We start from the raw sequence: 27,722 nt of genomic DNA, 5'->3' as shown, positions 1-27,722 counted from the left end.
ACTGCACATTTATGTACTGAAATATGACTATATTCTAAAACATTAGAGCGAGAGGTTTAAAAGAATACTATTTTATGTAATAAAAATACTTTATGAAGTCATCAAATATTTAAAATAAATATAAAGAATAATAAGGCTTCAAAATTATATAAATAGATTATCTACAACGTTTAAGGTATGTCCAGGATCATGCTTTGAAAATAGAACAAAAGCTCCATTTTGACCCACGCTGAGCATGTCCCCCCTTAATTCATAAACCCTATTCAGAGCTCTAGATCTAACGTGACGCGCCCATATGAGTCTTTCAGCAAAATAAAGTAATAATAAAATATTGTTTTTACAATGTATTTTAATGTGTGACGGTTATTTCAATTAGTTTATAAATAAGCAGGAAGAGATTATATTACAAAATTAATACTTTAATAATATACGTCAATACATTTTACCATGACAACAGAGATAACATTATAAAAATGAATTAATCAATGAATGAGGTGTTTTAACATATATATTATTATTATTTCATAGTTTCGAGAATTTTAAAATTCCCTTGTTACTCATCGCATTAAATCAAACATAGCAATGCACTTATAATTATTGATAATATCAGAACATATTTTTGCTCTAATTATTAATAGTGACATTTATTTACATGTGTACCAATATATTATTAATATTCATTTATAAAGAACTGATAACTTTACGTGTTATCAATGGAAAAATCATTTAAAAATTGAAATACGTGGAATGGAAGCCACGAGGAAATGTTTTCCCCATATATTCATGAGCTATATTTTCATTTCCTGGAATCTATCCCATGATTGTCAATGAGTTTTATGTCATTATTTTATCTATCATGCAAATCGAGGGATCACTCTACAATAATTATTGTAAAAAATACAGTAATGAGTTGACGGTTTATAATCATAATTATTGTAATTCTAATGTATTTAAGTTTTGTACTATTCCATTCCATACTCAAATGGAATAGTACAAATCTTAAATCCACTATGTATTTTAATTCAAATTTCATCAAGTAACTTCTATTGATATTATTAATATTATAATTATTGTATTTCATGCGGTTCATGAGCTTATACATTATGCGTTACATAGATTGGGAAGGCATGTTTGTGACTATTTCATTTATCATTTATGACACTACAACCATTGGTGGGTCGTGGCCTCCTTCAAAAACTTCATCGATCCTGGACGAAGCGCCGACACTCCAGTTGCTTTGACCGAGCATTCTTAAATCTCCCGTAGCGCAGTCCAGCTTTTCTCTTGCCCTCTGATGTGATCTTTTCGTCCCTATAAAGTGTGTACAGCTCCTAATTATACCTTGACTTCCAAATGTCATCTTTTTGAACAGCCCTAAAGATTCTTCTTAAAATTCTCCTCTCAAAAATATCCGTATTTCTCTGTGTTCAACATCCATTTGGTAATGCTGGGCGCAGGAGAGTTTTATATGAGGTTCTTTTGGTTTTCCTTGAGAGTGCCATGTTATTAAGAAGCCATTACAGACCAAAATAGCACCTGTCGGCGAGGTTAATCGGGCGATTTAATTCATCTATGTTTTGTTTGCTTTGTGTTTGTAACTATCGAAGACGTATTATTATGTATATATGTATATCGTCTACCTACTATTTTTTTATAAAATAAATGTATTAAATAATACGTTTTAACTCTCTCCTGAACATTAACATAAAACAGACATAGAAGGTTTACAACATAATATATAATTATGCATAAGGCCCTAAGTTTACACTGTGATATTTGCTATGTCATGATATTATGATTAGAAAATCGTTGCTTTATGAAAAAATCTTATTGTCTGTCCAGGTGTGGCAACCTTCATGTGTGACTTATGCGGGAAGGGCTTCATGCGGAAGGCCACCCTGCAGAAGCACAAATTCGTGCACTCGGGTATCAGGAACCACAAGTGTGAATACTGCGACAAAGCGTTCACAATCAGAGCACATCTCGTCAGACATCAAAGGTCAGCTTTCATTGTCTTTTATTTCTTCTACTTTCTTTTTCTTTTCGTCCATATGCACTGCGGAACTGCAGCACCCCCAAGCAAATTGAGAAAAATGGAATATTATAATATACATATATTTATGTATATTATATGAAAATATCAATATTATTTAAGCGTGAATTAAGCTCGCCCGCGCACCGATATATCCAATAATTATCATACACTGCGGTACTGCAGTACCGATTTTAAACGAATTTGCATGAATGGGCGCAGGAGGTGTGCGGGGAGCGGGGCACGCAGCTGGGAGCTTGATCGGTACTGCAGGCCCGACAGTGTATCACCATTTCTGCGTTCATATGTGAGCACACGCGCCACAGCGGAGGAAAGAAATATAGCTTAAATGATTTATTAACATTGTTAAAATTTATTTCTGCAAGCAATTTATGCAAAGTTCTTTATTTTAATTACCTATTAATATAATTAATAATTTATATTTAATTTTGATGTTAATAGTAAAATATAATCCAAATAAACATTTTTTTTATTTTTAATCAACCGCAGCACCCCCAGATATCTTATCCACGAGCCGCCACTGGTTATAACTCCAGTGATATTAACTGATGAAAGTGTCATGCTAACACAGAATTTAATTTAATTGTCATTGTGTGGTTTTATTTCTGCATACAACCAGATTTCATAATAAATGATACACAGTTTATATTAACGTTGACTGAGAATTTATTAATAAACTATTTCTTTTATTTAACGAATAATTCAAAATATTTGAGAATGTAACATACTTCATATTGAACATACATAATTTGAAAACACCTCACATATCGTCGGTGTTTTGTAAAAAAGGCGAATTAACCAAAATGCTACTTTACAGAAGGAGGATTTTTAACTTCTGACGTTTATTTGTTTTTTACCCGTAGCTGATTATAAATATCTAACAAGTTTAGAATAAAGCTTAGAAAGAATACTGTCATTATAATAGGTGTTATTATATAATATTTTAAAAGGCCTAATATGTCACATTTGCTTTTTATTTCGTAATTTTAAATAATTTAATTTTAGTCGATTATCGTTTTTAAGTACTTTCCTGTAGAGATAAAAATTCGCCGTTTTTACACAACAAAGCTAGTGGGGTACATATTGTATTTTCATTAAAATCTCGATTTCGCCAAAATGGTTGATTCGCCCTTTTTACAAAACACCGACAAATTATATACGTCATACTAGAAAAATCTTCGAAAAAATACGACACCCAACAGGACATGAACCCATATCCACTGGATTCAAGCCAATATGGTTTACAAATAAAGCCTTATTTGTTTTATGGTTTTTGACCTACAGGTTTTTTTTTTTTTTTTTGCCATGCTTCTTTATTTAACTTGTAACCCATATTTTTTTTAAATCTTCGCGCCTCCCCTATTTCAAATGTATAAAAAATGTGTTTTTACATAACATTTACAAAAGCAATAATGGATTAAACGTTTACTTTGCGCATCCCCCTTTGAACTAACAACCGTTGATTATACCTACATTAATAGGTAATTAAAAAATTATTTTCTCAACAAGGTAGGTTTTAAATGATCGCCTAGAATGGCCGCCACTTCGCCACTGTGATATATATAAATCAACTCATAAGCTTAGGATGCCAGAATGTATGAATGTTACACATGGCCCCCACAAGGGGGGGGCTGACAGGGCTCTAGCCTGGGGCTCGGGCCCGGGGGGGGCCTGCATGGCGCGTCTACATTATCAAGTGAGATAAATACACATCACAAATTTGCTCTAATGGTAAAAAAGTCGCCTGCGTTGAAGAATATTACCATTTTAAAATATGTTATTGTGTGATGCAAATTTGGAATATTATGTGTCGATATTCGAAAACTTCATAACACGTAATGAATTTATTGAAAAATACAAAAAATCGTTAAAGATACACTGAATGACCCTTAATTTTACCTGAAATATCATTTGGGAAACGTTTCTGTAGAGTGTCTGTTTTTAACCCTAGCGATAGGTAGGGGGGCCCGACAATGATCCTGGCCTAGGGGCCCGCTTCAGGATGTGGGGGCCATGATGTCACATGGTGTATGGGAAGTGTTGATTTGATTGAAACTGCTGGTATCAAAACATAATACATATGAAAATGTGAAATAATAAAAACAATGTCCTAAATGTCACGCCGTAAATTAAAATTTAACTTGTTTGTTATAAAATCACGAGACATAAAAACTCATCTTGATATGTTTCCTTTGTATAAAATAATATTCTTGATAACAAAAATAACAATCTGCCCAGTAACCAAGTGTGTATTAATACGCATTGTTATCTTTTTAGGTTGATTTGCTAGGCTTGATTTAAGATACGGTTAAAAATAATATATGTTTTCATCGATATCTGGCTCATTGGTAAAAATTAATTAAGTTTACGAGTGCATGGCAACAATTAAAAATGTATTTTTATTAAAATCCAGCAATAATAATTATTTTTATTCTTTTTATCAGGTAGGCAATTAATTAAATCTGGGTAATTTTTTTAAACATGGCTAAGTGAAATGAATTGTTAATCATTGCTATGACTAAAGGTGCTCTTAAACGATCAGGTTTGCTGTCCGATCAGTCTCCGTTTCAGCCGAGCTGTCAATTAAACTGATGTGTAAATGCATATCTGAATCGGCCGGCTGAAACCAAAACGAAGACAAGACAGGATGGATTTTCCATCAGTTATCGTATACGATTTTAGAGTTGACAGTTAAATTGACACGTTTTCGATTGAAATATTATTATTTCTACAAATATGGGTACTGTATTATACCAATCAATATCTTTAGTATGTTATTATAAAAATATTATTCATTTTTAGTGGATAAAAAGTATACATTGCCATTTCCCAACTGAACTGTCAACCGAGGCTGAACGGACCAAAACGGAAAACTCGACTGAACGGTCAACAGAACTGATAAGGGGTATCTACAGTTAGGTTATATTGTTGTCATTCAGACAAAAGTCACAATCAGTATAAACCAAAAATAATGAAGAAACCCTTCTTCTGTCGAGATCAAATATCAAAGTTGTTGAAGCAAGTTTCAGTTTGTCATAAATGCCATTTTTCTATGCAATAAGCAATGAGTCGGTTCACCTCTCTTTAGAGTTTGTATTAAAACTACTAGACCAACTCCTAAATCAATAAAAGCAGTGATAATATGCCATAATAGACTATCAAAAGCAATGTTTCTTAACGGCAGTCCCGACAGCGATGCTGACTAGAAGATAACATTGACATAATTTGAAGTGCCGCGCCTCAAGTTATATATATAGTTAATAATAGTTAATGTTATATGTCAAATTAATGTCATTGATTATGTGAAATATTTTCAACGAAACCTTGTACCTACTTACCTTTGTACCTACATTATAATAAAAAATGTTATAGATACAACGCAAACATGATATTATTTACATAAATATGTTTAACTGAATCATGAGTGTAGATATTCACTTCATCTTCTCAAATTGGTCAAACTATTCTCCTATTTTGCTAAGAGCCTACTGCGCAATGGTAAGAGGAAACTACGTCTCAGTTTAAAACGCGGAGATTCACATCTTCTTCTCTCACTCTGCGACAGGCCATGAGTGATGCAGTTTAAATCAATTAATGATTACGTTACGGATTTCCTGCAGCTTTATTCAAACCTGCTGCATTGGAGGTTGGAGAAGAATTCTCAAATCTTCTGATTTATTCGTTGAATAAAAAAAGTAGTTTATTCAATTATTTGTATATTAAATTATTATCAAGTGCAAGTATGTTATAACTATAATTGGGAGAGATCCTGACGTTGGTGAGTATTTAAGGTAATTGATACTTTGATTTAAAATACAAAAGTCCATTGCCAAAATTAACGCAATTTGTTAGGCAGTTCAAAAATGTAAAAACTACTAGTTAATTTCTTCGTAATTATATAGAATGCACATAGCTTAGTTGGTAGTGCATTACTAACATTAAAACCACTTACGCTTTAATATCAAAATGTAAAGTTTTAAACATTCATAACTTGAAAACACCTCAGATATATGAAGCGCCTAGTTTCAAAAGCCCCTAAAACGATTTTAGATAGGTCTGAGAAAAATGAGAAAAAGCATCTTAGGTAGCTTTGAGAAAACTGAGAAAAAATCATATCTATTAAATCTGTGAACTTTATGTATTTATTTTTTAATACATTCTAAAAAGTATTTTGGCTTTCCATTTTAGGGGTATTTGAAAAGCACACCCAACCATTTTAGCGGGTTTTGAAATTTACCCTAATTTTTGATCATACATATTGATGGTTTTATGCGTTTTTTAATGTTCAATCATATAGGTAACAAAAATATCCATCTAAATACATATCTAACTCAAAAATTTTCAAAAACCGTTTTAGGGGCTTTTGAAACTAGGCGCTTCATATTATAACTAGGTACTAGAAAAAATCACATTTGAAAAAAATATGACGCCCAACAGCATTTGATCCCGTATATCCACTGGTATCGCGCCAATATGCTTTAACCAATTAAGCTATGGACCTCCTTAATTACAATAATTTTAACTAGTAAGTCCCACATGAAAATGCTTATCAAATATTTTTGACTATCAGTTTTTGTGTTTTAAATTAAAGAATCATTATTAATTTGCCCTAATTACTAACCGACACCCGGCTCTCGCCAAATATTTAATTTGAACTTGCTAATAATTTTTAATAACCATTTCTATACGGGATATACGCTATACGGGTGTCATATTTTTTCAAATGTGATTTTTTCTAGTAGGTATATATCTGAGGTGTTTTCAAGTTATCTATGTTCAATATATAAATTGTTACATTCTCAAATCTTGTGAATTATTCGTTGAATAAAAGAAATAGTTAGTAAAGTTTTAAAATAGACAATTAATTTTGCCTAAAATGGAGAAGATTTTAATCAAAATTTGCAAAAACATCCGCCATGCGATATTTATCGGTGATAACTGATTGTAATTGATGTTCACTGGTGGTATCAATTGTACCACAAGCGACGGGTCGGTGATTATCATGATGTCGATAGAATCATTGTCGAGGCAGTCATAACAAAAATAGAGTTTTTCAAGAGCGATCCGATCCGAAATAGATCAAATTAGATAAGATTTTCAAAGATAAATTTATTTTAAAATTATATTTTTATATATAACGATCACCTTTGTGATAAGTTTTGCATGTTGACAATTAACTTCTTCCAGACACAATAGGATATTCTAAGAAAATGATTGAATGGACATGTATGGTTTGAAGTCCAACATTGTATTTTGTTAAAATTTAATATTATTTTCTAAATTTGATTCGAAGATAGATATCAGTTTTTTATTACTCACGAGTAGACTAAAAAAATCCAATAAATGATTAATATCAAGGATTTTCCTTTATAATGTCAACTGTCATTTTCAATACTCAGTTTCCGGTCTTATTTACAATTTAAATAAATCTTTGATAAATAAAGACTTTTCGGGTGATTTCTCAATGTCTACGTAATTATTATTATCTAATGTTTTTATCAGTGTAATTAAGTTTATTTCTGATCAGATACGATACAATAATTATTACTACATAATATGCAATTATTGAGGTTCTGAGGGTTAAACTAGTACAAGTAACATATTGACTGATATAGAAAGGAAAAAGGGCATAATCCACACATATATAATTTTACAGGAGGCACAAAAACGTTTTTGTTATGGTTTCAGTCAAAGTTAAAATGCAAATTAGACATAACCTAGAAGTGCATTATAATTACATAATTGGTTTTTATATCGACACCTCCTACGTATAAGTCCGTAACTGCAAAATGGTATTTGTACTTGTACTGATAATTTTTAATGTTGAAATCGTATTTTTTAGTTGATTGATTTTTGAATTGAATTTTTGTTTTTTTATCGATTACATAGGAGGTGTCGATATTCTTAATCTGATATTAATTAATAAGTTAATTAAAGAACCAACAAATATGATGGTTAAGTCATTTTTCCTACTTCACTTCCTTCTTTTTGAAAAATTGCCAGCTAAATTTAAATAATAATTCGGTATTTGCAGCTTACATCCTTTGGACACAATGTGTATTTAGTCGTATACAACGTTATTATTCAATAAAATCGAGGGTTAAGCCCTTTTCAAAAATATGAGTTGTGACAATAAAAATATGAAAACCGTCTTGTATATAGATGCAGCAAACGTATGAGCGCTGGAAAAAAATTATCTAACTATTAATAACTGTTAATTAACTATTATAATAACATAAATATTGACTGTTGTTATGTAGCTTGTTGTTTCTTCTGTACAAAAATGGCACAGCACTTACAATCCACAAAAGACTCTATATGGATGAAGATTTAGCGTTTTTGAGCTAGGAGCAGTTTTCACATCACCACATAAATACATATTCATGTGTGTAACAGTATTCAAACATGTAACTGCTTTGTATGAAAAAATATAAGCATTTAATTCCCATTGGAATCACAGAACAGCTTAATAAATAGAATTCAGGTTGAAACAGGGTTTTGAATGTGTAAGTGTCCTACGAAAATGAACCACACATTATAGACGTGCAATAGTGTATGTTGCAACCTTCAAATACACCAATATCAAATGAGCGTCAGTGCATAAACCGAAAACAGTTGTCAGAACGAAGGACAAGCTTAGAATGACATATTCTTGACACGTATTTAAGTTTATCCCATATTCTTCTACACTCGAGATCGCTTGCCTGTTGCTCCACACCCGTTAAGTATTTCAATTCTCATGAATTCTGTGTTCCCTTGTTAAGAATAAATAAATATCAATATCTTTTTCATGAAATAGTTAGTAATAAAGAATCATTTGAGAATAAGACCCCATTTATAGAATATTGAAAACAGTTATATTGTATAATTTACAATTGCATATTTTACTTTGAACTTGATTAAGAAGAAAACTGTGGGATCTTCGTGGGTTGGAGGTGCAAGAAGTTTTTGGCTTTCTTGGGCTTTACCTGCAGATATCAGGCACTTAAGCAGCTTCTGTAATGCGGAAAAATTCAATCCATTTAAATAGTTTTAATAATAAAAGACAACTTTCTCACCGGTGCACTTGTATTTGTTCAATCCTCAGCACTTCATTAATTTCTTCATCTTCCAAATTTTTTAATTATTAATAACTCTGAGTTATCATTTAACAGTTCATTAGTCGTTTTTATCCGTTCTTACTTTTACCTTGATCTCTTGTATGCCGAGTATTTCAAAAAGGATAATTAAAACAGTTTTGTTTAATCATGTCATTATATATTTTTAGTAATATTTATAATTGGATGTCTAAATCAATTAATCAATTTATGAAGAAAAATTCACAAGTATCAATGTTCAAAATGACTGAAACGTTACACAATTGATAACAACTTTTTCGGTTGACAATTTAAATTATGTGTAGTAAATCATTTGTTATCTGGACTAATTGCGGTCCGTAATAATCAAAGATGTAGAAAAAAAACTTTCTTCTATAGAGATAGAGCCTAAATGTATGAAATTGAAGCATAAAAAAGGACCTCTGGTCCACTGATTAAGTTAGCTACAAGTGACATTGCATTACAGGTTCATTTGCAGAGAACTTCACACTAGCTATGATATTTATTTGCCAATTTGCAGAGCATATAAAGACAATCCTTAATGATGAGTAGATAGGTGATTAATAATAACTACACTTCGACATTATTATTTAGTTGAAAAGTCTCACCGTTTATAAATGCACCGAGGAAGTAATCACAATGAACATAAAAAATGGCTGCCATTGCGTGTTTATGATGTTAATATTTGTGGATTTTACCAACTTAACCATGCTTCATGCGCTTGCTAAACAATTTCAAATGTCTGAACAGAAATAACGCATAAATCTCCTTTTATATATATATTTATAATCACGATAAAGAAACCTGTTTTACTTCCGGAATAATTATTTTATCATAGAGTTGACAATAAACGCAATTGCAAACGCAATATTCAGCAATCTTCGATTTCTTTTCTGGATGGCAGTAGATGAGATGGTTGAATGAAACGAAGAGCCTTTGATTCCCCCAGCAAATACATTATAGTTCTAAAAGGAATACCCGATGTGCTAATAACATGCATTTTTTTTTTTTCCGACCATGTCCGATCCTGATAGGATCATATGGGCCTCCACAGAGTGGAAGTTTGTATTGACAGATTTTTTTTTTTTTTTTATGAGAAATGGATGTCAGCCACTTGCTCAACCTATTAGGTCCATACTCTGACACACACAAATTGAAAAACAATATGTGTACTTGCCAGACCCAGGATTCGAACCTGGGACCCACGGCTTTATAGTCCAACGCTTATGCCGCGCGGCCACCGTGGGCATCATGCATAAGTGTGGATTAAATCTTTCTAATTTATCTGAGTGAGGAGAAACTGTCGAGCATGATGGCTTTTTCCTCGGATTTAGGATGACTATTAGTGGCAAAGTGTGGAGGTAGGCTGTCGCGATTCGACATAAATAGTGAACACTAAACTTTGTCAATCATAATTATTTGTTTTCATTGAACTAAGACTACAAATTGCAGACGGAATTAGTTAGTTTTTTAAATTCAATTAACCTTGCCGAGACCAAACCAAACGCAATTTTATTGTAATAACTTATTATTATTACAACTTATTGTTATATAACAAATTAATTTTGTAATAACTACTAGTTAATTTCGTTGAAATTAGATAGGATATCCGTAGCTTAATTGTTAAAGCACATTTGCGTACTTCTAGAGGTTACAAAAAGATTTTTTCTAGTAGGTGAGGTGTAGGTGAGAATATATGAGGTGTTTTCAAATGATGTATGTTGAATGTATTGATAGAATAATGCGTATTTTTTTTTTAGCATAAATTGCTTTTATGCTTGATCCCTTGCTTTAGTAATAAGGTTTCTACCTTCTCTTATTGTATTAATTTATTATATAACCGAGAGTCAACTGTATTTGTTGTCAGTGTTACGCATAGTGCCTGAAGATGTCGAAAGGCGTAACCCGGGTCGAGAAAAAGACTCAAATGGAATAGTACAAAACTTTAATCAATTAGAAGTTTGTTTCATATGTTAAATCAATAATTTGCCAAAACCAGGGCTCGAAATGGAACGGAGTGCTTGTACACTACCTTAGCTAGTAAAATTGGCAACACTGTTAAACTATCAAATAGCTACTTTCGTTGCAGATAGCCGGATGAATGAATTTGTATTATTATTACAAAATATCTTGCGCTAATTTCATGCACATGTGATGGACATATGTTTATTGAAAAAAATGTCTGTCATTGCTTATATTAATTTTAACTTTCAATATCAAACTGCGGAATGGCTGGCCAAAAAACTGGGTGGCCAAACATTTACTTTACAATTTTCATTTAAAATAAATAAATATAAAAATTTTAATTTTATACATAAACGTTGTCATATTTTGTGGAATATAATGTCGGTCAAATAGCCACACAAAATATGCAAGCTCATTCAGGATCTTCTCTCGTAACATTGACACAAATTTCTAGCGATATTTCAAATATTTCTGCTCGAATCTTCTTCATTATAGTGTATATTATGTTACACCGAATGTGCGAAATTGACTATTACATGAAATGGTCAAAATTTTGTCTAAATCATGAAAAATGCAAGCCCGTTGCATTATTCATGAATTAGGCAAAATATCTGCCGAGTGCATGAATTCGGCAGAAATTTTCTGCGTAGTTCATGCATTGGGCAAATTAGATAGTAGCGGTGGTGTTTTTTGCAACTAAATCAAATGTGTCAAATGCTCATGCATTGGTCAAAATAGATGGTCGCACTCCGGTGGTGTTTTTTTGCAACTAACCAAATGTGTCAAATGTCATTGATTATATAAAAATATACCAATCAATAACTACAATGACGTTCATATCCATTTACTATACCCAAAAAAATCTAGAACTATAATATGATAACGGAAGAATTTTATTAAAAGGTATTTTCGCGATTTGATTCGTGCTTGGGTATCAATCGTACAATGGTCGATTGTTTGTTTGTGATAGTATGAATTTTTGTTGAATTGAATGTTGAGTTGAATTCAGAATTACAAAACCTAACCTAACCTAATAATAATAATATTATATTATGTCCAATTATAACTAATAAAACCATCTGAATTAAATTTACTTTTTCTACTGTCATGTTGACAGTTCAAGAATTTCATACCCTGGCGAATTCACGCACTCGGCAGATAATTTACCTAATTCATGAATAAGGCAACGGGCTTGACTATTACATGAATTAGCCAAAATTTTGCCCATTTCATGTAATAGTCAATTTCGCACATTCGGCGTAACATATACACCGTAAGAAGTCAGATGGCAAAATCGAACATGCTGTCCCTGTTTTTTGACGTTTGTAATATTGTATCTACATATCTTGATATATATACCATCGATAAATCAGTCAATCACGCAGTCTAACTATGAATTCACAACACTGTCCATTGATAACTTATTTTTTTCTTAATTATTGATGACAGTATCAGAGAACAAAAAATATAAACTATTAAAATGAATGTTTGTAATATGTTACATTGTACTGACCAATGTCGATATTAGATATCACGTGTTACTGTACTAACTTCTTACTGGTCCATTCTATGAGGGAAATGTCAAAGGAGAACAGCATGTATATTCCAGCTATATGCTGTCCTAATTCAGATTGAGTATAATCAATCCATCAACATTAGTGGAGCTAGTGCTGCGATGTGAATATTCCTGGTAGGTATATTACGAGTTATTAGGTTTTCAAACCACCGCACCTCAAATTATAGTTGTCGGTCTCTAGATGTGTCCTTCAAGATAACTCTACAGGTTTCCCCCACTAATTTGCCACCTAGTAATGTGTTCCCTACAAATACAGATTATAATGTCATACAGTTTGAAAGAATTGTTATGCCAAGAGTGGTCAGTCAAGCTGTAGAGAAGGCTGTTAGACTACTAAATCATCCATGCCACGATCTTCAGTTATAAGGTCCTGACACATAAGAAGTTGATAGCCGAACAACATAATATTGTATATTATATTCATTACAGAGTCCACACTGGAGAGCGGCCGTTCAAGTGTGAAATCTGTCAGAAGTCATTTTCGGGAAGATCAAACTACGTGGTGCATCTCCGCTCACACACAGGAGAGAAGCCCTACCAGTGCCAGTTCTGCGATAAGACTTGCACCACTTCCACTGCCTTGAAGGTGAAGGTCCCATAGATTTTAATACAAGTGCAGTACCCTAAATAAATGTACCTGGCAGCCAATTGAATATTTTCTCTTCAGTAGATATCACCTTCGACTGTTTTTTAAAGTATTTCTGATGAGTGCCGATCGATGAACTCATATCATAGAGAAGTTCAGTTTCAATTTTATTATACGAACCTATCTTTGTTATCGTGCATCAGTGCATTATACCCCATTTACACGTGCATGGATTTACTGGTGACAGTACGTATTATCGCGGCCATAACAAAAAAATGCTATCGTGCAAATTACAAGATTGTATGGGTGGATGAAAAAAGTTCAGAAGCTTCTAAATTGTCACGCGACAATTAGACTGTGTGATATCTGCGCCTGTGCAGTAGAACGATAGTGGCGAATCTGCAGGTAAAAAAATGAACTACACTCATTTTGAGGTTAACCAATTTTAACGACCCGTCAAATAGTACCATACAATGATAATATCGCATCTCGCTTACTCTTGAAGAATGAGATTGGCGAGACAGTCAGCACTTTTACGTGTGAACAGTTATTATCGTGATAGTTATATAGCGCCCATACACATCCATGGAATTACTGTCGGCAATTGTGCTTATTTTAAACTGTCATGACAATAACTGTTTACACGTAAAAGTGCTGACTGTCTCTCCAATCTCATTCTTCAAGAGTAAGCGAGACGCGAAGTTGTCATTTTATACTACTATCTAACAGGTCGTATTGAAAACCGGAGCTCAAAATGTGTAGTTGTTTCTTTTTTTTACCTGCATGTTCGCCCCGTCCCTATCGCTCTACTGCGCAGGTGCAGATCGAAAATAATCTTACTCATCACAATTTGGAATCTTCCAATCTTGTTTGATTTATGCACACAATCTTGCCAACTGCAGGATAATACATATTTCCCCACACATTTTCTTACTGTGCTGTGTACATCCATGCACATGTAAACGGGGTATAAGATACACACTATTGGTGCAAGTAAATCCATGCACATGTACAAGCGCTATTAAACTCAGATTATAATTATGGATTTCTTTTTGAGCAGCCTGCAGTGTCCCTATAATTTCTCATTATGACTTACCCACTAATGGCGCACACTTTGAATACCGCTGGGTTAATGCATAGATTTTATCTGTACAGTTTTTATCGAAATTGTGTTATCATACACAAAATGCCCATCTAAATACATTTATGCTGTAAAAATATTGAATGTACAAATAAGGTATCTGAGAAGGTCTAATTCAAATGGATTATATTATGTCCATTATGCCATTGATTTCCAATCAATTGCAATCTTTTAAATTTAATTTGATTTTTTAAAAACATACTAATCTAATCATGTCTACTATCCATTGTTTCTCAAACGGTGGTCTGCAGAAAACTTTTAGCGTCCAAATGTCTATGCTAAAAATTTCAATAAAATCATCAAAACCGTACACCGTAGTACTGTGTGTGTTTGTGTTTGTATTGTATTTTTGTTCTCAAAAAAGATTAATGGTTTTATGTGAGATATCATCTGCAATCAGACGGTATTCGGTATTATACATTACTATATAAAAAATATTTTTTATTGCTGCATTAGTGATCCACAAAACGTTTCTCGTATTTTCAGTGGTCCGCAGGTGTAAAAAGGTTAAGAAGGTAAAGAAAGTGACTAATCTATTGTCTTATTCTACAAAATGTTGTAAAGACGTGTTTTGTTTACAATAGTAGCTCTTCTTGAATTTCATTTTAAATCAGCTGACATATCATTTAAATCAAAACATGTTGGACTGTCAAAAATACTAGATATAATATTATGTACTTACGTATAACAGTTTAAATTAATTTTTGTTTATTCAATTGTAACATATTATGTTGAAGGTTAAAAACTGGAGAATTTCCAGTTTATTCAAAAAAAATATTGACTTATCTGGCGTTTTAAATATTCCATAGGTAAAAACAATATTATGTTAACAGCTGTTAGTCTGCAATAGGTGTCACCAGGGGCGTGCGGTCTATAGATACTGTGGAAACGTAACATCCTCAGAAATACTCGTTGAAATAGTATTATATTGGTGTCTATGCATTTTTTGTGCAATGTACTGGATAAACACCTTGATTAAACACCATGTAGCCAGTAGTTATATTCCAACATACCACTTAACTCCAAAATCATACTATGATGTAACATCAAAAATAACAGATAATTTCTTCATAAATTCCTCTATCTATATTTTTTTTTTTTTTAGAATTATTAATAACCATGTCCTTGCTTTTTCGTACAAGGTGGTTGTTAGTAATTTTGAACAATCACAAACACCCAGGCTTTGAGAAAAACACATAAATATTGTGTGTCCTGACCGGGAATCGAACCCAGGAACTCTCGGGTGGAAGCCAAGCGCCCTACGCACTGCACCATGAGAGCCGCCCCTCTATCTATATTATATATTTGCTTAATTTTCAACTTGTTCGATTACACGGATTGCCTCCGAGTCTACAATGCGGCTTATCATCCCAAATATAAACAGTAGATACGACATTTTTGATAAAAATATCGTGATCTATCGTTTGAATTGCAAACACCATGTTTGGTATCATATTATAGGACCATACATTTAACAATCAATTTTGCATTTCCTGAAAATTTTAACGAGGGTTTTTAAGAATGGCCTGATGCTTTTAATGTTACAGGTTCATACTAGAAATCATACAGGAGAGAGGCCATATGTCTGTCCAAACTGTTCGATTGCGTTCTCCCGGTCTGATCTGCGATCTCTTCACATGCGACACTGCTGCCCAGAGACAATTGCCGAGCCAGTAATCACACAAGAGGTTTGTCTATTGATCATCAATCAAACCCTCTGTTGGTACTTCTGACATGTATCTATCTGAAATAAATATCTCCAAATTCTATAGCCGTAAGGATGTTGTCTTTTTTAATATAATACAACTATTTCAATTTAGGTATTCTTATGTTTTCTTTTTCTACCTGTTTTCTTTTTTCTGTGTCATATATGTCAGCGAAGATTTGGGCCATAATTTCCCTGTCTATCGCTTTGCTAAGTTTGTTTTATCACTAGTTTTATTTTATATTAGTATTAGGATAAGCTATGATTTTTTTCATATTTACCACTGCCACAGTCAGCGTGTCACGATTTAACAAACATTTGTGATCCTTGCAGTTGCACATTGAAACTGAAAAGACTATAATGGTTCTCTTCTTTCTGTATTGTGCTGATGTCCAATAACGTGAACATCAGCGCATCTATTCTGTACACAAGGCTGCTATTGGTGGCTATCGAGGATAGTTTATCATATTTATGTATTGAGGATGTTAATTGTTACAATAGGTTAACCGTCTGAACTGTCAAAAAGTGCTATGTTTAACAGCACCTCTCTTGGCTGTATTAACTTTAAGAACGAGATAGACACATTTGACAGCTTAGACGTCAAACTTATTATAACAATTATAATACCTCAATACATAAATATGATAAACTACCATCGATAGCCGGAGATAGCAGCCTTGTGTTATAGAATAGATGCGCTGCAATGATTTTGGCCACTGTTTCCCTGTCTGTCGCTGCACTACACAGAGGTGAAGTGCTCAGTTTAAATTTGTCTCTGAAATTTTTGAACTGGCATCTTCTTCTTCCGCCAGGGCTTCGTTTACCGGAAATCTTCCCTTGAATGACAAGATACAGAAGTTGATATTACTTCTTATTTATTTTGCCTTTTTCATTCTCGATATTCATAATTTTGTCTTTCCAGCTGATATGGAGCATGCATCTGTATACCCAAATTTTCAATGGTAGCTTTGTTTCTATGTGTCCACCAGTGGCGAAGGGTGGACGTAGGCTGTTAAGATCCGACATAAATAGTGCACTCTAAACTTTGTCAGTCATACATATTTGCTTTCATTGAACTAAGACTACAAATTCCAAGTGCACTATTTATGTCGGATCTTAACAACCTACCTCTACCATTTCCCACTGGTACCCACACCTTCACTCTGTATAGTAGCATCTTGACATTCTGGTTCTGATTCCCAGGCTTAGGTCATGACAGCATACTATCATGTGAAAGCCTCCTGGCCTTTTTGGCTTGGCATTTCATTTCATGCATGTTCCATGCGTCTTAAATATAATATGGAATTACGGATACATGAATTAATATGAATTTACTCTACACGTTCTGTCATCTATAGGGGACTTGCTTATACCTATTCTTATAATTCATCTTTTTAGCACTCATTTTCAACACCTAGATATATATTTTTTTTTTTAACTCATTATTTGTTATGTATAATATCTTCACCGTTCAGGCAAAAGTCACCAACCCTAAAAACATAGTTTTGAGATATCGCAATTTGAAAGTTTGAAAATGCAGGAAAAATCAGATTTTAATGTTTTTAAGGTTTTATCTACATTAAATTATTTTCTCATGTCTTCTTAATAATTTCTTTGAGGTAATTTTGCTTTTTGATGCTAATTAAAACATCTGGAAGGTTTTGAAGGAGGCAAGGTAGCTCAATTATGGTTTGGTGACTTTTGCTTGTTAATAATCTGAACAATGTTAGCCAAAAGAAGGATCAGTAAAACTCACCATCCATAGTATAGTGACTTTTGCTTGTATATTTATAACGAAGGATTTTTTTTTTTATATTATAGTCAATAATGTCTATTCACCTATAATGACTTTTGCTTGTTAAGATTTTATCGAAAGTCATTTAGTGAAAAACAAATAATTCGGATTTAAGCAAAATTTTACTAACTAATGTACCGTGGTGAGTTTTGCATCTTAAAGAACATAATTTTACGCTTCGGGTGACATACTCAACTCAAAACTGCCATTTTCAGGGTTGGTGACTTTTGCCTGAACGGTGACGATATGTTATATATTATATAAACCTGTTATGTATCATGAAATATGGCAATGCTTGGTATACAAGATAAAAATAACTGTCAAGATTTTTGCTATTGAGGTTGACGTATGTACATATATGTGTGTGTATAATTTATAAAATAATAAAAAAAAATGTGTTTTTAAATAATTACACTGTATATATTATCTGAAACCGAGAGGTGCAATTCGAATGCAACTTTTTCAGTTGAGAACAAAATTAAAACTCGATCCAAGTTGGGCAGTTTACTGGAATGAACATGCTGTCCTGCTTTGAAAATTCCCTCCTGCAAATGGATAATAAGAATTTAGCACTGTACCACGTGGTATCCATTATCAATATTTGTCAATACGATGTAACATTTTTAAATGAAAGAATATTCCCCACATATTTTTTTCCACCATAAAGCTCCTGTCCATTCGAAGAGTAATTTTTCTTTTGAAACATTTTATTCTACTGCTTTCTTTATGAAATTATGTTCGTTTACAATACTTCCACACTGGCAAGAAATTAATTTTAATGTTTCCGCCAATGTCACTCATTACTCAGTATTCTTCAAGATATCTCATCGCATGACATAATAATGATGTTTCATGATGCTGTTTATTGTGCAGTTAGCCTTATTTCTCTTAAATTATTTTTGTTAAGGCTATACCTCAGTTGAGGCATGGTCTAAAAAGATTGTGGCTAGGCGATGCGCGGTTTGCGGGTCGCGGGTGCAAATGACGTATGTCATTTGTAATGTAACGAAATGTAATTTGTCATATAAATCCAACATGCATCCATTTAATGTTCTGTTTATTGTTCTATTAGTAACAATAATAATATATTCATTGGCATGTTTTCTTTTTATAGTAAATGGGTAACGTTTTTAGTCATCTTTACTCGATTTAAGAATTAATACCCCCGTCGCCATCACGAAACAAATTGACGTATTGACACCTCGACGTTCACTCTCAGACTGCCAGCGAGTCCAAAATTTTGTCGTGCCTATAGTTGAAAATTATTTGCCGTTTCACTGAAGTATCGCCTTAACTGATTTTATCTTTTTCGGATACAAGTGCCCTATAAAGGTCGAAATTCAATAATAATTTAGTAAATTTCGTAGTAAATTTGTGAACTGTCCGAACCAATATTTATTATGATCACTTAACATACTTTTATTCCATAAGAGTATTGTTTTACACAACTTCATTTTAAAATTAAGAATAGACACATATTTCATTTCATAAATCCATGGTTATAGATAGCAATTTTTTAAATTATTCTTTTGTCAACATGCGCATTATATTATGTACATTTTATTTAATGTTCACTTCATATTACATAATATATTGTAAAATATGTTTGGTAAATCATTTGGCCTTTGCAATTAACTTATAAATTTGCAGAAATTGTAACATTCTGCATCTATGTAATATTATAAATGTACCGTTAAGTCAGTGTATCTTGAGTCCATAAAGAACATTTTCGAGAAAACACAATTTTAGATTACGTTGGCGCTCTAAATTGACTTACGACTGCATATATGGATTTAGAAATTTCCGGTATCTATTACGAATATACTCAAAGAGTAAATTGGGTCTGAAAAATATGAAACTTTAGGTACAAAATCAGTACCTAATTCATTATTGACTCGAATTACTGGCTCAGTGGGTCTATTCTATACACAAGGCGGCTATCGGTGACTATTGACGATAGTTTATCATATTTATGTATTGAGGTATTATAATTTATTGTTACAATAAGTTTGCCGTCTAAACTGTCAAAACTGTCTATCTCGCTCTAAAAGTTGACATAGCCAAGAGAGGGGCTGTTAAAACATAGCACTTTTTGACAGTTTAGACGGTTAACTCATTATATCAATTAACCGCCTCCATACATAAATATATATAAACTACAGTAGATAGCTGCCGAAAGCTGCCTTGTGTATAGAACAGACCCACTGGGATACCGATATATATATTTATGGTGGATAATATAATCTCAAGTTACATCCTATCGCATGTTTTTGTGATAATCCTGTTCATCTTTTGAGTTCGGCTATATTTGATGATACATTTACATTATGTAACATCAAAAAAACCTATTCCTTATCTGTAAAGATATGCCTCTATATTCACCATTAAACATTTTGTATCTCCCAAGACTTGCCAAATATGAAACGGAATTCAACGGTAAATCTAATGCAAACAGTATTCGGGAACAACATGTTTACTCCGAGATAACATTAGAAAGGAAGGTGTGTCTGTCTTATCTTTTGATGCGATGTTCAATGAAACACGATGACTTGGATTTTATCAGCTTGCCGCTGGTAAATATTGATAACTTTCTTTGCTCAGAGATTTTTTTTAATGTAATTTTCTAGTGAAGTCATTCTATCGTAATTGTAAATAACTTTTTACTGTCATAATATTTTTTGAAATGGTATTATTATGTGTCTCCAGTTCGAAAGTCAAACTGTATAACTGTATATTTTATTTATCATTTTTTTCTCCAGATGAAGGTTTCATATTAACACATGATTTTTTATAGGGAATCTGTTTGCAATTCGAAACACTAATTTCAAGGCAAACATGTAAAATCACATTTCATTGTCAAACCTTATTTTATAATGTGAATTATTTATAAATTTAATTTATGTTTTACGACATCCGGACCTAACAGACTTTTTATGAATTTTCGTTTTGGGAGGCCATTTCTTCTGATTATCAGCATTACAATCACTGTATGTCTCAGTCACCTCCATGTCCCTCTGCTGCATGCATTCACAATATGTGTATTTGGATCAATTCAGTATTCGACAAAATACTTCTCGAACACTATTTCGTTTACTTCGTTTTGCATTTGTCCTCCACTCAGCTCCTCTGTGTCCCTCTCGATGTCATCCGCCCATCTCCTCCGGGAGCTGCCCAAGAGCCGAGTGCTTGCTTACAGGAGTTCCTTTACGCACTTTATAGAGAGCTCTAGATCCATCGTATCTAACAACGTGACCGGTCCATTTTCTCCGCCAGAGACAAAAGGTGGAGGTAGACTGTTAAGATCTGACATGAATACTGCACATTAAACTCAGTCTTAGGGCTTAATGAGTTAAAAAAAAAAGTAACCAACCCCACCTATAATATTTATTCTTAATTCAATGAAAATAAATAAGTATGACTGAAAAAGTGTGCACTATTTTTGTCAGATCGCCCATAGCATACCTAAACTACATATTATTATGGTTTGGTTAGGCAGGGTTTAAGTGAATTTTAAAAACTAACTAATACCACCTGTAATTTGTATAATTAGTTCAATGAAAACAAATGACTTATATCTTAATAGTCTACCACTAACCCTCGCCACTGGTCTCCGCACCCTCAAGACATTGACTATATTGGATTTAGGCTTGAGGCTCACCTCCATATAGTGCGATTGGTTTCATGGTCACGTTGTATACCCTGAATTTTGTCTTTTTAAACTGAATTGACTCTCCAATGTGAAGAATGGTGCATTTCCACTCTTTAATCTGTTCTTTTAGGACATCTGGTTCCCAATTCCATTAAATAGTAAGTAATATTAAGTAAGTGAACTAATTTATTTATAGTAAATTTATTTCTTTCTAGGTTTCACACGGATTCTATTTACAACACAGAGAGAATGTTGAAAACTTTCAACAGTCCTTATCAATAATGCCGAAGACAATGTCAATTCAACAATCAACCAGTGAGATAGGCCTAACTAAACAAACGCTTCCACTTCACTCAATAAGGTTTGTAAGAACAATTTTAAGTCAATTGATTTCTTGGTAATCTATCCTGCCTGTACAGGCACACTTGTAATTGTTATCGGAGAGACTTAATAAAGATTCATTATTTTCTTAAGTTTATGACTAGAGTGCATTAATTGATCAAACTGAAATAATAAATAAAAGAGAGGTAATTTTAATGTTTCCAGTGAAATAAAATTATTTTTTGCTAAATATATCATTGATTTACAATATAGGATAGCATTTTAGTTGATTTTGCATAGGTTTAAAGTACAGGGGGTCCTCATTATAGGGTAATTAGGACCGAAAAAATGGCTCTTAAAACGAATCAGCTTAAAACGGGGATCAAAATTACTTAGTAAATGGGTTTAATCGGGACACGTTTGGAAAAGAAAAAGACATATGTGTAAGACAGGAATAGCGTATGAGTGTTGGTCTAAAAGATTAAAAGTGACAGTTGATGACTGTGAGCTATTACGCTTGTGTTTTTTATATTTTTTTTGCATTCAACTACAAATTCGTAACTGCGGGGACTTGGATAACAAATACTCAGATAATGAGGACCCACTGTATACATAATTTTTAACATTTCGTAAAGCAATCAGTGCCGTTCATTGGTTGGTTTATTGATGCTAGGCAATATGCAGTCAATGAGGTTTTATATTGCTAAGAGTCAGGTGAACCCAAACTGTCTCTATGAGCACACAAAAATTGACAAATATCATTGCTTGACACAAGAATGCTTGATTCCTCAATATAATACATAATTTTGAAAAATCTCAGTGTTATACATATTAGAAAAAAGCAGTTAATAAATCATACTAGTCATTGTTAACTAGGTTATGATTGAGAAACCAGCTGACCGCAGTGTCTAATGACTAAGAGGTGTTTTGATGAGCAAGCATGACATAGCCGATTGCTATGTCATTGCCTGTAATAAAAACGTTGATGCTAGATGAAGCAATTGATAGTTAAAAAATGACTTGTAGATTTTACGTTGTCGAAATTAATGCTGACCCCGGCAAAAGGTTATTGATCACTATATAAGTCTATTAGGGTTCCTTTATAAACCCAATGCAGACCTCTGGATCCATTTCATCTAACAACGTAGGTACCTAGTTGTCTATTGAAAATAGTTGTAAATAGTAAAAATAAGTATAAAGAAGTTCCATCTATACGTTCTATTAGATGTAATGTGACTAATAGGTATCAGTTCGTTGTAATTGAAGAGTGACATTCCAAACCGGCCTTAGTACAAAATTACAAATTTACATGTTTTGATGGAATCCGATAGAGTGTGCTGAGATCTATATTCTCACTAAATTTTATATTTTACAAAAAATCCTAAGTCTCTTAAATTTGATGTCGAAATGTGCCTTTTTTTCTTAAAACAGCACTAAGGTAACAGTTGATTCTTTCCAAACTGGCCTAAGGATATATGCGCATGCGCAGTTTAACTCTTTTTGCTACATTTACGCTCCAAGCGGCCATAATATAATATTGTAACACGTCAGATTAGATATGTCAGACGAAATATTAGAGAATTTGTGTTTTATAAATTCATGTGCACATCAGTAAACTATTTTTTTTATTGAAAATGATCCTACATTGTAGTTTTATTATATAATATATTATTATAATGCTGTAAAAGTTACAATGTTTACCTTTTTATCAAAAAATGCAATAAAGTGAAAGAAATTTTATATTATTTTTATTCATTAATCATCCCAACAGACCTGTCCATGACCACATTCTATTATACAATCATAATTGTATACACAAAAGACACTCAGCTTTACTTTATTGTGTCCCAAACTGCACTTAGTACAGACTTACGGCCATTTTGAAAAAAAAGTCAGTTTTTGAATGAATTTTTTTGAAGTTTTACTATACTTTTTAATGTTATTTATATGTTATGTTTTTGAGTCTTTGAATTTTCTATGAAATTGCGAAACATTATAGTACCGAAAAATTAAGAGGTAAATTGCAAATCACAAAAATATGATTATCTCAAAATCAGATTTTTAGACTTAGGCCGGTTTGGAATGTCACTCTTCAATTATGCCTGGAAGATATACACTATCATTAAGACAGTGAGCAAACGAAAGCAATCCAAATTATAAGATTCAAAGTCTGATTAACATGAGTTTATTTTAAATACTTGCCCCCTTTTCAAGTATTTACCTGACTTAAATGCAATGTATGTAATGTAATTTATGCATGTGTAGGTATGTGAAGTGTGCGCAAGGCTATTATTATCACGTAATGTATTTTTCTCATGTGACACATTTGTTTTCTCATGTTTTATTGTTTGATATATTATCATATTTTACGTGACAGCCATTTTGTATGTAAAATTTAATCTTTTTGCGAACTTGTTTTCATTCTGACATATTCCAGTTTTAATAAATTTTCTTTAACGGCCCACGTGCTCGTCGTAGGTCAAAATTGAGTTTTTATTGTATTTTCAAACCATGATCCTGGACACTCCTTAAACGTAGTAGATAATCTATTTATATAATTTTGAAGCCTTATTATCTTTTATAGTTATTTTTAATATTTAATGACTGCATAAAGTATTTTTGTTACATAAAATAGTATTCTTTTAAACCTCTCGCTCTAATGTTTTAGAATATAGTCATATTTCGGTACATAACTGTGCAGTGGTGTTAAGATTTTTTACATTTATTAATTTTTAAACGCATTTATGAAACCATTATTATAATTTATTACGAGATAGTTTTTGTAAAATATTCACGATAAAAAATTATATTGATAATCTCTGTGATCCCAAATTTGACAAGAATTAGGCATTTTATTATTCAAAAAATCGGCAAGATTAACACATTTAAAGATGATTCTAAAGATATTTATTATAAGCTATGTTTTTGACCATTCAAGTGTGATAAACATCTTATGAATAATGATTGCTTTATAATAATTATTGACCTAAGAATAAGGTAGTGTTTTTTTGAAATACGCCATTTCTTTTGTCATTCACTAGTGGTTAAGCTACAACATACGGCCGTAGCCATAAATTGACAAACTATAATTGAAGTAGGGAGTAAAATGATATTGACGCGCGTGTTTGAACATGTACCTACCGTTTAAAAAAAATAAAAAAAAGTTCGGTCAGGTACATGTTCAAATACGCGCGTTAACATAATTTTACTCCCTACTTCAATTATAGTTTGTCAATTTATGGCTACGGCCGTATGTTGTAGCTTAACCACTGGGGAATGACAAAAGAAATGGCGTATTTCAAAAAAACACTACCTTATTCTTAGGTCAATAATTATTATAAAGCAATCATTATTCATAAGATGCTTATCACACTTGAATGGTCAAAAACATAGCTTATAATAAATATCTTTAGAATCATCTTCAAATGTGTTAATCTTGCCGATTTTTTGAATAATAAAATGCCTAATTCTTGTCAAATTTGGGATCACAGAGATTATCAATATATTTTTTTATCGTGAATATTTTACAAAAATTATCTCGTAATAAATTATACTAATAGTTTTATAAATGCGTTTAAAAATTAATAAATGTAAAAAATCTTAACACCACTGCACAGTTATGTACCGAAATATGACTATATTCTAAAACATTAGAGCGAGAGGTTTAAAAGAATACTATTTTATGTAACAAAAATACTTTATGCAGTCATCAAATGTTAAAAATAACTATAAAGGATAATAAGGCTTCAAAATTATATAAATAGATTATCTACAACGTTTAAGGAGTGTCCAGGATCATGGTTTGAAAATACAATAAAAACTCAATTTTGACCTTCGACGAGCATGTCCCCCCTTAAACAATACCTTCATAGATATGAGGTGACATTTTTTTATATAACAACGTATTAATTGCAGTATGTAATTTTCTTTTCTACATTCTCTCATAACTTTCTCTTATATAATAGGCGCAACCTTCACTGTTCATTATCTAATACTTTTCAATTTTAATTAATCGAGCTAGAAACCTACAGAAGACAACAATTATTAGGATTGAGTGTTCACGTCATAATACCCCGTTTACACGTCCATGGATTTACTGCTGACAGTACGTATTATCACGGCCATAACAAGCAAATGCACATGTAAAAATGTATTATCATACAAGTTGCAAGATTGCATGCATGAGTCAAAAAAGTTCGGAAGCTTCTGAATTTTCACACGACAGTTGTGATTTGTTCGATATCTGTGCCTTTACAATAGAACGATAGTGGCGAACCTGCCGGAAATAAAACTAATTACACCGTGCAGAGACTCATTTTGAGGTTAACCAATTTTCACGACTGTCAAATAGTTCCATTAAATTACAACATCGTGTCTCGCTTACTCTTGAAGAATGAGATTGACGAGACAGTCAGCACTTTTACATGTAAATAGTTATTATTGCTATAGTTTAAAATACACACTATTGCTATAACTAAATCCATGCACGTGTACAGGCGCTATAAAACTTAAATAAGACAATTTTTTTTAGTAGTAAGTAAAGTCTGTCTAATTTTAGTTTTAAATAGAAGTTAGAATTTCAATAAATGAACACAAAGAACAAACTAAAACAGTTAAGTTAAGTTGGTAACTCTACAAATATTAACATCTCTCTGTTACCATTCTGATTTTCTTTCTCATGCAAAATGGCTGCCATATTTTATGTTCATTGTGATCACTTACTCGAGTGCAGTTAGTTATAAACGGTTTTACATAAATTTTACAGGATTTTCAACAAAGTAATAATGTCGAATTGTAGTATTATTGGCTGCTTATCTACTCATTGTCACAGATTGTCTTGTACACCCTGCAAATTAGCAAATAAATGTCATAGGTAGTGTGAAGTTCTCTGAAAATGAACCGGCAATGCGAAGTCATTGGTATTACACTATTAGCTAACTTAATCAGTGGACCAGAGGTCCTTTCTTTGCTTAAATTTCATACATTTAGGCTCCATCTCTATAGAAGAAGGTTTTTTCAAAATCTTCGGAACAAACTCTCTACAAAATGACAATGATTCCTTGTATTTGGGAATTCCCTATATAATATATTACCTAAACTGTTGAATGAAATCGGACACAATAAATCCACGTTCGTTAAAGTGACAAACTTAATATGAGACAGTTAACTATTGAAAATAACATAATATTCTTTAACACATGTTTTAGTTTATCCCATATTTCTCCACATCAGAGAATTGTATTTTCTTACTGCCATACCCAGAGGGTAACCCATTTATCTTATCTTTGTATTCTTTGATTAGGTACATGGGAATATTTAAGTTAATTTGTATTTGTTTTGCCATATTCAGATTGGATGACGGCGTGGGAAATTTCATCGGATCGACCTTGTTATCAACAGAAGCACATTTCACTGCTGACCACACTTAAGCGACTCATCACTACTATAATAATACAATAACATTTATAACATCGTGAAGATGTCATTACTTCACTGTGAAACTATGAAAAGCAATAATATTATTTATTTATTATAAATCTATTTAAAGATAGGTCCATTTTTTACCATTTGATGATGTAAATAAAGATGTTTTTGATAAGTTTTGAGTTTGCATTGATTACTAGCATATCTTCCCATATGTCATACTATCACCGGCCTTCTGCGCGCTCTTAAGCGGAGATAGCAGGCCGTGATAACGTCAAGGCCAAAGCGGGGGTGGGAGACAGAAACGCACGGTGTATGGTGTCGAGGCTGGTATATGTTATCGTATTTGATACAGGGTATTGTCATTGGCGGTCGGTTGGTAATTGGCACTTTAGCGGGCAGCAAACGTG

At 32.5% G+C, this 27,722-nt stretch overlaps 1 protein-coding gene across 1 annotated transcript in view; it reads left to right on the top strand.

The window, feature by feature from the left end:
* LOC147070225 (uncharacterized) overlaps nt 1–27,487 on the top strand; it is a 40,556-nt gene extending 13,069 nt beyond the window's left edge. Inside the window, exons 9-13 of the mRNA XM_085949701.1 lie at nt 1,843–1,999; nt 13,121–13,277; nt 15,966–16,106; nt 21,783–21,928; nt 27,239–27,487. Of these exons, the coding sequence (XP_085805827.1) occupies nt 1,843–1,999; nt 13,121–13,277; nt 15,966–16,106; nt 21,783–21,928; nt 27,239–27,317 (680 nt within the window). The 3' untranslated portion in view covers nt 27,318–27,487. The remainder of the gene's footprint in view (nt 1–1,842; nt 2,000–13,120; nt 13,278–15,965; nt 16,107–21,782; nt 21,929–27,238) is intronic.
* Nucleotides 27,488–27,722: the final 235 nt, after the last annotated feature.

This window comes from Rhyacophila brunnea, unplaced genomic scaffold (assembly GCF_057557595.1).
Source record: "Rhyacophila brunnea isolate RB1 unplaced genomic scaffold, BYU_Rbru_1.0 scaffold_22, whole genome shotgun sequence".
In the NCBI taxonomy this organism is placed as follows: domain Eukaryota; kingdom Metazoa; phylum Arthropoda; class Insecta; order Trichoptera; family Rhyacophilidae; genus Rhyacophila; species Rhyacophila brunnea.
This window is presented reverse-complemented; position numbering and strand designations above follow the sequence as displayed.